The 12,969-nt window shown below is 40.2% G+C and overlaps 1 protein-coding gene across 1 annotated transcript in view; it reads right to left on the bottom strand.

The window, feature by feature from the left end:
• NCKAP1L (NCK associated protein 1 like) overlaps window positions 1-12,969 on the bottom strand; it is a 164,956-nt gene that overhangs the window by 49,251 nt on the left and 102,736 nt on the right. Inside the window, exons 24-26 of the mRNA XM_075265865.1 lie at window positions 5,916-6,009; window positions 4,257-4,339; window positions 901-981 (exon numbers count right to left, since the gene is read on the bottom strand). Of these exons, the coding sequence (XP_075121966.1) occupies window positions 901-981; window positions 4,257-4,339; window positions 5,916-6,009 (258 nt within the window). The remainder of the gene's footprint in view (window positions 1-900; window positions 982-4,256; window positions 4,340-5,915; window positions 6,010-12,969) is intronic.

Genomic DNA, 12,969 nt, shown 5'->3' with positions numbered 1-12,969 from the left:
AGAATCACTCTGTTTCCTACCTCTACTCACATGTTTACTGCTAGTTATCTGTACTATAGGAACTGGCTGAATAAATGATTATAATAGTAAAGCCCCCACAATATAGGTAATGAACATGGACATGAAGGAGGAGCAGCACTGAACATGGAGGAGTGGAAACTTTGGGATCATGTGACCCGAGGTAAGTACTAAAACTCTCCCTGGAAAAGCCCTTTAAGAATAGAATCTGATATAAATCATTGATGCCCAATTGGTCAGAAATGGAGTTGCATGTAGCCCTTATGTGTCTGGTGTTCATCCTCTGGGGGCAAATTTGAAGTGTTGAGCTGTCTGGGCATGTGAGCTGTATGTATTGTATACTGAGTGCTCTACCCATCTGATGAACAGAAGAGCTGCTCTTTTCTGTCATGGGGTGCTATGGCATGTTTCATGTATATGGATCACTTTATATATTCTTTATATGCTGGTGGTACATGTTGCTAAAAAGTAGAACCAATCTCAGTAAAACTGTTTTGCCATTTTTTTCATCGTTTTAAATTCTGTGGCGCCCAATCCTATTATTAACTAAACATAATATATGGAGAAAACGTCATCCACGAATACAGATGTGCAAAAATGTCATATGTATTCCTGTATATATCTGTATATGTCTACCCTTTGACCTTAACCAGGCTGAACAGGAACATTTTTCATAGTGTCAGGACTAGACTTGCACAATATGCTGTGTTGACCACGACTGGTACAAGTTATGGAGACGGACACCACAGTGTCAGGAGCTTCAGCACTGGTGTATTCTGGACAGCTCCCGAGTGCCTTCATTGTACCGCACTATGGCAGACCATAATTTAACAGCACTTATAAAATTCCATTACTGTATGTAAAGGCAGAGGCTCAGCCTACCTGAATGTCAAGATCAGGAGTGACACAATCCTTAAGGAATTCAATGGGACCCATCACAAAAGGGCAGTGGTTTGTGAAAACCTGCAATAATAACACAAAGCAAAGTGGTGCTGTTATATTTGTAGAAAAACTGTTAAGTAGGTCAATCACAACAATAAAAATAAAACAGAAGGGTCTTTGGAACTGTGAAATCATAGCTTATCCTACCACAAGGTGACATAAAAAACATTTAGATTTCATCTTGGAGCTCTGCAGTATATGGTATATATTTACAGGCCATTCATAGCCATATTAGCAGAGATGGGGTTTAGAGATGAGCGAATAGTATGAGGGAAGCAGCCGCGCATAACCTCTTGCAGTTCGCCCAGTATTCGCGGTTAGCACAAAGTCTTGCTGGATACAGAATCTTTGTATATAAACTCACTGCAAATTCAGAAATAATGGTCAAAACATGTAAAATATATTTTTTTTAGATTGTATATTTTTTTACCATTATTTCTTTATTATGAGTGAATCTGCATAGATAAAGCCTGGTTCACACCTGCGTTCAGGTTTCCATTCAGGGAGTCCGCTTGGGGAGCCCCCAAATGGAAACTTGTATGCATAGAAAAGCAGTTACCTGGCAAAGCACGCAGACCCTATAGACAATGATGGGGTTTGCATGATTTCCGCTCATGGTTTCCGCAAGCAGCACTTCTCTCTCCACATGTTTTATGCGGAAACCACCCAGACCTAATTATAGTCTATGGGGTCCGTGTGTTTTCCCAGGCAACCACTTTTCTATGCATATAAGTTTCCATTTGTGTCCAAGCGGACTCCCAGAACAGAATCCCAAACGCAGATGTGAACCAAGCCTAAGTCTTATATCCACATACCTTTTGGAAGGGCTGTTCTTTCACATTGGGTATAGGACTTGTATACTCATACTTACTAGCAATGCCATAAAATGAATTAGTAGGGAAAGGTGCAAGATCTGCAATCCTAGGTATAGCTATGGTTAGTGGTAAGGGTTAGTGCAAAGTACAAGGGCCAAAATCATTGGTGAACTTTGATATTGGGAAGCAATGCTGCTGCATCTGGAATGTGCTATCATACCCCTCACTCAGTATGCAGCCGGGGTCAGCTGGAACTAGTGACGGTGAATCCTGCAGTGTATATGCATACATTATACAGTATAATCCTGTAGTACCCTATACCCTACTATGTGTGTTTGTATGTTTGGATGTTTGTTCCTCAATCACGCAAAAACGGCTGAACTGATTTGCGTGAAATTGGGCACAAACATAGATTGTAACCTGGAATGAAACATAGGCTACTTTTTAGCCGTGTAAAACACATGGCTTTGCGACCGCTATGAATGATTTAATGTTCACACTACGCTGAAGAACCTTGATGACGTCAGCACAGATCCTTGAGCTGTTCTCGGATAGGATCACGCTACTGTGTGGGCGGAGCTATATAGCATTGCAGAGGACACTGTGAAAGCCACTCACAAGGGAGTCTCATGGAAGGTCAGGAGAGTGCAGAACATGCAGGTTGTGTGTGGGCACAAGGAGTATATGTGGGGTTCAGTTTGTGTGCGTAAGACAGGGGAATGTGGTGTTCGGACTCTGATGTAGGGGGAGACCTGTGGCAAATTTCAGCAACAGCTGTTCAGCCATTTCTAGCACAGAAGCTGCTCACACACTGACAGAAGACAACCCCTGTAATCCAAATTGCTTGATGTAGCAGAGCTGAGGCAGTGCTGCAGCACAGTGTGCTCTTCTTTCCACACCGCTGGGTCTGCTGCGCATATGCACAGATGTAACAGAGCAGACACACGGACGCAGGCGGATCATCGCCAAGCGCATTTCGCTAAATATAGGCGGATCACCAACAACAACAACCCGCAGACGAAGTCGCGGGAAGAAGCTAGTACATAAATACATTATATCATGTAAGATCCTGCAGTAATTACCACCTTTCCTATCTTCTACAATACATGTGTGACAATGAATGCATAAGCAGAGCTACAGTGTAACGAATTGTTGGGATATCACTAACATAACAGAAGGTAGTATTCAGACTACATATAAGGTGTACTCACTAACATCATGTCAAAATCATCACTTTGCAGCTGCTAATACATGCAAGATGACATACATGTACGTAAATAAGGAAGTTATTATATTTAGCAGCTGAACCCATCCATTAACCTCCTAATTTTTGGTGCAGACAATGGTACACATTGATGCTTCCTTTGATGTGCCCTGGCATTGTGATCACAGGTAATAATATAATCATATAGAAAGAAACTTGACATTATGTTATAGACAAAAGCCATGTACAGCAGAGCGGCAAGATGTTATTTCAGTATTAATAGTACCTGTATTTCAGTACTATGCTGAATATTCTTATGCTCCATTACCATTCTCTATCTATACTACTTGAATATTTGTTTGCTTGTATTCATTCTGCACCTGTGCTCTTGTGTTACATAACTTGTGTGCATGTTCCAATATTCTTATGACTGCATCTGCTATGCTCCCTTCATTTTCATTATATTATCTACATCTGTGTTCCAGTACTTTATTGCATCTAATTTTACTCAAGCATTACATTATTATTCTGTCTGCACCACATGCAACTGATATATTTTGCATATATTCATAGCTACTTGCTGTTCTGTCTTCGCATATGCTTTTTTTTCTTGCAGAGACACTATTGTATACCATAGCAAAAGTAATGGAGAATATCATATATTGTATAAATATATCATGGCTATTAATTTCTATGATCAGAGACATTATTGAGATAGCAGTCACATTTGCTATAGGCACTGGTATCTTAAATGTCTCAGGTTATTAATGGTACGTGGTAGATAAACAGGTCTGGTACAGGGTTTGGAGACCCTTTAGGCTGAGTTCACATGGGGTATTTTGGCCAGGATTTTGAGGCCGTATCCGCCTCAAAATCCTGACCAAAAAGACGCCTCCCATTGAAATCAATGGGAGCCGGTCAGTTCTTTTTTCCAGGAGCTGTTTGTTCCGGCTCCTGTAAAAATGAACGGACATGCTCATTCTTCAGGTGGATTCGCCTCACGACATCAGCCTGAAGACACTCCCTCCTCCCGACTAGGCCCATTCATTTGGACCTAATCTGCAGTGGAGTACGCGAGTGGATGCCGGATTCAGTCACGGCTACCCGTATTTTAGACCGGAACCTGAGGCAGCCTCCGCCTCAGGTTCCAGAGCAAAAAACCCCATGTGAACACGGCCTTAGATATAAATTGATATAATAAAATTTTTTTAAAAAAACAGATAAAGGGTTAAATAGACAATACTATGCAAGGTTGAGAATTTGGTTTTCGTGCTCACCTCTCTAAGTCCTTCCAAAGCCAAAGAGCGGAAAGACAAGATCACTCCGATAATGGTCATTCGTTTCAGTAAGCTTTCTGGAGCTAAGTAGATAGGAAGCAAAATGGTTACTCCATAGGATAATATACACATGTACAGGTGTGTCTGAGGTTCAGGTTTCTCTAGTGGGAAAATAATAGAAATAAGATCATGAGGTTGGGATTCTATTATTTACAACTGTTACAGAAAGTAATTCCCCTTTATCTTTTAGTTTCTTCCCATACAGAATGAGACTGGGCAGCATAGCCTTTGATCTATGGCGACTGATCTTGGTCTGCTTACTGTACTATGATATACTGTTCAGTGATCTATCATAATGTTATGAACCACATCAGCATTTCATGATTCTGGCCTAAGGAACCCTTCACACTATGCGGACACATAGATAATAAATGGACAAAATAATAGACATTCCCCAAATCTTGCATAAATATAACAAATCTGGACCTGAAAAAAAAGAGATCCCTTATGTAGCCTGTACATGTAAATATAATAAACTATGAGAGTCAGAATATGCAAAGTTTTTGCAAAGTTTAGGAATTTTTTTAAGGGATTGAAATGTTAAAAAAACTATATAAATTTGGTGTCGCCATAATAATACCGACCCATAGAATACAGATGACATGTTCTTTTGACTGCATAGTCAACATCATATAAATCAAGACCGTAAGAAAGTCATTCAAATGCAGTTTTTCCTTAGTTCCACCCCATTCAGATTTTTTTTCAGCTTCCCAGTACATCATATATAATATTAAATGGTACCATAACATAGTACAATTTGTCCCATAAAAATTGAGCCCTCATATAGATTTGTGAATGGAAAAATAAAAATGTTATGGCTTCTGGAATGTGGGAAGTAAAACACAAAAATCAAAAAATGGCTTGTCTATTGGGTACAACAATGGTGGACACTTGCCTATTGGTTACAACTAAGTCACTAGCACTGTCTGTTCTATGGCTACACTATTGCATCACTAAACTCTATTTAGATTATGGGGATAATGTCTATCCTTAAGGAGAGACCACCTATTAGGTGTGTGGAGACTTATACAGCCATAGTCGCTCCACTGTAAGGGATCATGGGAGGAATATGCAAATGTGTCTCCCAAGATGTAAACAGGGAGACAGTGCCTCTGTTATGCTGCCCTCTATAGGAAGCACCCTGAACATCATGCCCGACTTTCCCAGAAGCCTTTACTGCATAATGTGGGATTTTTACCAAGTCAGTTTCTCAGCTATGGACAGCCGTTTTGGTCTGGTTGGACCTCATCAGCGCAGCCTAGAGAGAACTGACTTGGTAGAAGTGAGATGCTGAGAGACCAGATTATGGGGATAATGTCCATCCTTATGAAGAGACCACCTATTAGGTGTATGGAGACTTATACAGCCATAGTCGCTCCACTGTAAGGATTAACAGCATAACAAAGGCACTGTTTCCCTATTTACATCTTGGGAGACAGATTTGCATATTCCTCCCATAAACTCTATTTATTGACACTTTATAGCAAATTAACTTTGTTTAGTACAAAAACATTGATAAAAGATGCAAAGTACATATAGTGACATCTGCTGCAATGAGTCCCCTGTTACCAGGGACATCCAAGGATAATAGTGACTTACAACTGAGCTTGGCTAGCAGAGATGGCATCAGTTCCGTATTGCTAAAGTTGGATCTGATTTGTACCAACACATCCATGTTCTCCACAACAAGTTTCTAGGAGTGAAAGAAAAGATTTACTCTTTATTACAATGTATTATCATAGATATAAGGTTTACACCACATGCATAAGGGATTATGCCGCCATACAACATCTATAAAACCTTGTACAGACCTATATTTTATTCGTCTAAGCTGTACCCCTGTATGTTATGGCATGAGATGGCTTTGCTTCTAGGTGAGAATTTATCATGTAGAGCTGTAGAGGTACAGCTCTATACAGTGCCATATATACAGTACAAACTGAACAGTTGAGGTTCTATGAGTCCGATCTTCTTGTTGTTCTCAGAATTGGCAGAGGAAGTATGTCAGAGATGAGCTGAACACATTTAATTGGGATTTTTAGTATTGAGCATAGCTTGTCCATGCTTTCATTAAATGATATGCTGCTTACTATATATATTTTGTGTGTCAGTCCCTTACATTTTTAGCATCTCGGAGGGCTTTTACTTAATGGAATCCTGAAAATGTGCCTAATACACAAATGCGCAGTTTAGGTGGCCAACAGTACTTCTGACCCATCCCCCTACTATCTATTATCTAATGAATGTGGCCACCAACTTTTACTAGCGTTGTGTCCATGCTAGATGGAAATGACCACAACATGTTTCACTTACTGGATATAAATAACAGTGTCAATGACTTACATCAAACTGATCACTACTTCAAAAAATACCTGAAAAGGTGGAATTTGGCTAATAAGGATACCTTCCCATGATGTAGATTTGTTACAGACATGTCTCTGGTTGTGTTATTTATCTATTAGTTATGCTATGTCTACATGTGTTTTATGAGCCCAGTATAACAGCTTTCATGAACTGGAAAAAGACCTGCACAGTAACTACTGTGGGGAACCGCTCAGGTAGATGCTTGGTGGCAGTGCAGGAAACAGGGACACAGACACTGGGTGGCACACAAGTTCAGCGTTTATTTCACTTGTACTGCATAAACTGCCTTTGCAAAGGCACAAGCAAACAAAACAAAAGCCTTCTTGGCTGAGAACTAACTAAACATAAGAAACTGTTCCCTGACTATACAGGAGCCTGGCTGCCAGATTCTCACTCTGTATACATCAAACAGTAGCACAGTACCTGGTTTGTAGGTTCAGTTCACACAGTAAGGGCCTGTTCACACGGAGTAAACGCGTGTGTATTTTGGCAAAATACACGTGTACAGAATACACGTGTAAAAATATGTATTTTGCCATAATCAGTTCGCGTTTGCTCAATGTGAACGGCCCCTAAACGCGCGCTCATTTTGGCATAATACACATGTAAACAATACATGTGTAAAAATAAGACTCCCATTGACTTCAATGACATTTTACACATGTATTTTGACGTGCATTTTGCTTTTTTACACATGTAAAAAATGTCATTGAAGTCAATGGGAGTCTTATTTTTACACGTGTATTTTTTACACGTGTATCTTGCCAAAATGAGCATGTGTTTAGGAGCCATTCACACGGAGTAAACGCGAACTGATTATGGCAAAATACACGTGTAAAAAATACATTTGTAAAAATAAGACTCCCATTGACTTCAATGACATTTTTTACACGTTTTTTGGTTTTTACACGTGTAAAAAAATGGCATTGAAGTCAATGGGAGTCTGATTTTTACACGTGGATTTTGCCATAATTAGCTCGCGTTTACGCCGTGTGAACGGCCCCTTAGTCTGTGTGAATGGACCCTAAACGTGTAAAAAATACACGTGTAAAAATAAGACTCCCATTGACTTCAATGACATTTTACACATGTATTTTGACGTGTATTTTGATTTTTCTTTTTTTTCACATGTAAAAAAATGTCATTGAAGTCAATAGGAGTCTTATTTTTACACGTGTATTTTGCCAAAATAAACGCACGTTTACTCAGTGTGAACGGGCCCTAATTCTCAGCTTTGTCAGTATGGTGCCACAGCTTCTAGCACTTACACACAACCCAATATCAGGCCTAAATTAGTCAGCTGACCTCCCTGGTGTGGGCCTTACCATAAACCCTTTAGCTGCCTGGCTGGAACATACCTGTCCTCCCAGACCACACCCTTCACTCTCTCAACCCCTTTTAAGAAATAGTATTAGACCTCATAGATCTATTTGTAGCTGGGATCCATCAACATCGGCCCACTAGAAGATCCCCTTGTCTACTAATGGTCCAGTTCACCCTGAGATTTGCAGGTTGCAGGTTCTTACATTCATTATATGGTCAGGATACTTTTGTGCGAAACCTAATTTTATGTATCACTATCCTTGGTGTAAGCTGCAACCCCTGCAGAAACTGTAAGGCCATTGATATTAGTTGTCCCTCAGTTTACATAGATATGGAAGAATGACACAAAAATGTCTCAATTTCACAGGAATTTTTTTTTATTATAAAGCAAAATGCTGTTTACACAAAGGCTTGTACATACAAAGCTCACTTTATTCAATCAATATACAGTATGTAGGAATACCTGGGAACCTTAGCAGAATTGACTTTAATGCTCTGAATTGCTGCTGGCTAGGTTTTACAAGCCAATCCTTTATATCAACTATTAAAGAAGTATAACTTCTAAATAAACCGGAGGAACATTTACCTGCAGTATAGAGCTTTTATGTTCAGCAAAGTGTGTAACAAGCTCACTTCACCCATGTGTTTGTACTTTTATGGAGCTGAATTGAAGCTTCCAGCTCTGATGCCGACTGAGAGTGGGAAGTCTTCCAAAGAGCTGCAATTACTTCTGTATATTTATCAAAACCTACACATGTAGTTGTCTTCAGTTCTGTATTATAAAGCTATAACTGCGCTGTACGGTGTAGATTATCAGGTAACTGCTTCCTGCCTGGTATGAATTAGCATTAGGAAGATTTTGATGAAAACATTACATACACCATAGACATGCACAGTGCGCAACTACACAGCAAGGTACAATATTTTAGACACTAACCTAAAATCAGCAGATCAAGTGGCTTGGAAGAAAATCTATAGAGCTAAAAAAAAAACATGTTCTAAGGCTGCCTTCACACGGAGTAACGCCGGCTGCCATTTCCAGGGCTCCCCTTCCAAAGGGCGGTCACAACAAATATTGCTGTGATTTAGATTTCTGTCTTGTTCATTCATTTTGCATTTTGTTACTTGACAAATATAAATACTTTGAAAGCATTCTTACTTTGTAGCATTTTTCTCACACCTACCTAAAACATTTGCACAACACTGTACTAGTGGCACCAGTTCAGCTGACTGGCCGAGATGGATCACATACTAGATCCATAGCACCATAGTAAGTAGGGAGCAGTGGATACAACCATGTGGTCACTCTGTACCAACAGACCAAAAGGGCGGCAACATTAGCATTGACTTGAGGATCATTCAGCTTTGGATTGTCTTCTGTCACATGGATTCATTTTAGGAAAGTCTATTACCTCCCCAAAGTATATTCAAATGTCACCACTATGTTACAGAGCATGTAGTGGTGACAGTGTAACCAAAACTATAACTAAGATACCTTTGTAATGTATGTTACTAGAGATGAGCGAACAGTGTTCTATCGAACTCATGTTCGATCGGATATTAGGCTGTTCGGCATGTTCGAATCGAATCGAACACCGCGTGGTAAAGTGCGCCATTACTCGATTCCCCTCCCACCTTCCCTGGCGCCTTTTTTGCTCCAATAACAGCGCAGGGTAGGTGGGACAGGAACTACGACACCGGTGACGTTGAGAAAAGTAGGCAAAACCCATTGGCTGCCGAAAACATGTGACCTCTAATTTAAAAGAACAGCGCCGCCCAGGTTCGCGTCATTCTGAGCTTGCAATTCACCGAGGACGGAGGTTTCCGTCCAGCTAGCTAGGGCTTAGATTCTGGGTAGGCAGGGACAGGCTAGGATAGGAAGGAGAAGACAACCACAACAGCTCTTGTAAGAGCTAAATTCCAGGGAGAAGCTTGTCAGTGTAACGTGGCACTGACGGGCTCAATCGCCGCAACCCAGCTTTCCCAGGATCCTGAATGGAATACACTGTCAGTGTATTCCCGTATACCCGATATATACCCCGATACCCGTTCCAACGGTGTGCCCCCCCACCTTCACCCCAGAAATACCCTGCAAGTCCCCTAGCAATAGAATTGGGGCTATATACACCCACAATTTTTACTACTGGTATACAGTGCCATTGTCTGACTGGGAATTCAAAGAATATATTGGGAATACAAATACCCTCATTTCTTGCTACTGCCATATAGTGCCAGTGTCTGACTGGGAATTCAAAGAATATATTGGGGTTACGTGCACCCACAATTTTTACTACTGGTATACAGTGCCATTGTCTGACTGGGAATTCAAAGAATATATTGGGAATACAAATACCCTCATTTCTTGCTACTGCCATATAGTGCCAGTGTCTGACTGGGAATTCAAAGAATATATTGGGGTTACGTGCACCCACAATTTTTACTACTGGTATACAGTGCCATTGTCTGACTGGGAATTCAAAGAATATATTGGGAATACAAATACCCTCATTTCTTGCTACTGCCATATAGTGCCAGTGTCTGACTGGGAATTCAAAGAATATATTGGGGTTACGTGCACCCACAATTTTTACTACTGGTATACAGTGCCATTGTCTGACTGGGAATTCAAAGAATATATTGGGAATACAAATACCCTCATTTCTTGCTACTGCCATATAGTGCCAGTGTCTGACTGGGAATTCAAAGAATATATTGGGGTTACGTGCACCCACAATTTTTACTACTGGTATACAGTGCCATTGTCTGACTGGGAATTCAAAGAATATATTGGGAATACAAATACCCTCATTTCTTGCTACTGCCATATAGTGCCAGTGTCTGACTGGGAATTCAAAGAATATATTGGGGTTACGTGCACCCACAATTTTTACTACTGGTATACAGTGCCATTGTCTGACTGGGAATTCAAAGAATATATTGGGAATACAAAGACCCTCATTTCTTGCTACTGCCATATAGTGCCAGTGTCTGACTGGGAATTCAAAGAATATATTGGGGTTACGTGCACCCACAATTTTTACTACTGGTATACAGTGCCATTGTCTGACTGGGAATTCAAAGAATATATTGGGAATACAAATACCCTCATTTCTTGCTACTGCCATATAGTGCCAGTGTCTGACTGGGAATTCAAAGAATATATTGGGGTTACGTGCACCCACAATTTTTACTACTGGTATACAGTGCCATTGTCTGACTGGGAATTCAAAGAATATATTGGGAATACAAATACCCTCATTTCTTGCTACTGCCATATAGTGCCAGTGTCTGACTGGGAATTCAAAGAATATATTGGGGTTACGTGCACCCACAATTTTTACTACTGGTATACAGTGCCATTGTCTGACTGGGAATTCAAAGAATATATTGGGAATACAAATACCCTCATTTCTTGCTACTGCCATATAGTGCCAGTGTCTGACTGGGAATTCAAAGAATATATTGGGGTTACGTGCACCCACAATTTTTACTACTGGTATACAGTGCCATTGTCTGACTGGGAATTCAAAGAGTATATTGGGAATACAAATACCCTCATTTCTTGCTACTGCCATATAGTGCCAGTTTCTGACTGGTAATTCAAAGAATATATTGGGGTTACGTGCACCCACAATTTTTACTACTGGTATACAGTGCCATTGTCTGACTGGGAATTCAAAGAGTATATTGGGAATACAAATACCCTCATTTCTTGCTACTGCCATATAGTGCCAGTGTCTGACTGGGAATTCAAAGAATATATTGGGGTTACGTGCACCCACAATTTTTACTACTGGTATACAGTGCCATTGTCTGACTGGGAATTCAAAGAATATATTGGGGTTATAAATACCCTCATTTCTTGCTACTGCCATATAGTGCCAGTTTCTGACTGGTAATTCAAAGAATATATTGGGGTTACGTGCACCCACAATTTTTACTACTGGTATACAGTGCCATTGTCTGACTGGGAATTCAAAGAATATATTGGGAATACAAATACCCTCATTTCTTGCTACTGCCATATAGTGCCAGTGTCTGACTGGGAATTCAAAGAATATATTGGGGTTACGTGCACCCACAATTTTTACTACTGGTATACAGTGCCATTGTCTGACTGGGAATTCAAAGAATATATTGGGAATACAAATACCCTCATTTCTTGCTACTGCCATATAGTGCCAGTGTCTGACTGGGAATTCAAAGAATATATTGGGGTTACGTGCACCCACAATTTTTACTACTGGTATACAGTGCCATTGTCTGACTGGGAATTCAAAGAATATATTGGGAATACAAATACCCTCATTTCTTGCTACTGCCATATAGTGCCAGTGTCTGACTGGGAATTCAAAGAATATATTGGGGTTACGTGCACCCACAATTTTTACTACTGGTATACAGTGCCATTGTCTGACTGGGAATTCAAAGAATATATTGGGAATACAAATACCCTCATTTCTTGCTACTGCCATATAGTGCCAGTGTCTGACTGGGAATTCAAAGAATATATTGGGGTTACGTGCACCCACAATTTTTACTACTGGTATACAGTGCCATTGTCTGACTGGGAATTCAAAGAATATATTGGGAATACAAATACCCTCATTTCTTGCTACTGCCATATAGTGCCAGTTTCTGACTGGTAATTCAAAGAATATATTGGGGTTACGTGCACCCACAATTTTTACTACTGGTATACAGTGCCATTGTCTGACTGGGAATTCAAAGAGTATATTGGGAATACAAATACCCTCATTTCTTGCTACTGCCATATAGTGCCAGTGTCTGACTGGGAATTCAAAGAATATATTGGGGTTACGTGCACCCACAATTTTTACTACTGGTATACAGTGCCATTGTCTGACTGGGAATTCAAAGAATATATTGGGGTTATAAATACCCTCATTTCTTGCTACTGCCATATAGTGCCAGTTTCTGACTGGTAATTCAAAGAATATATTGG

Source organism: Leptodactylus fuscus, chromosome 2, assembly GCF_031893055.1.
Source record: "Leptodactylus fuscus isolate aLepFus1 chromosome 2, aLepFus1.hap2, whole genome shotgun sequence".
NCBI lineage: Eukaryota > Metazoa > Chordata > Amphibia > Anura > Leptodactylidae > Leptodactylus > Leptodactylus fuscus.
Note: the sequence above shows the minus strand (reverse complement) of the source record. Positions and strands in the feature narration are given on the sequence as shown.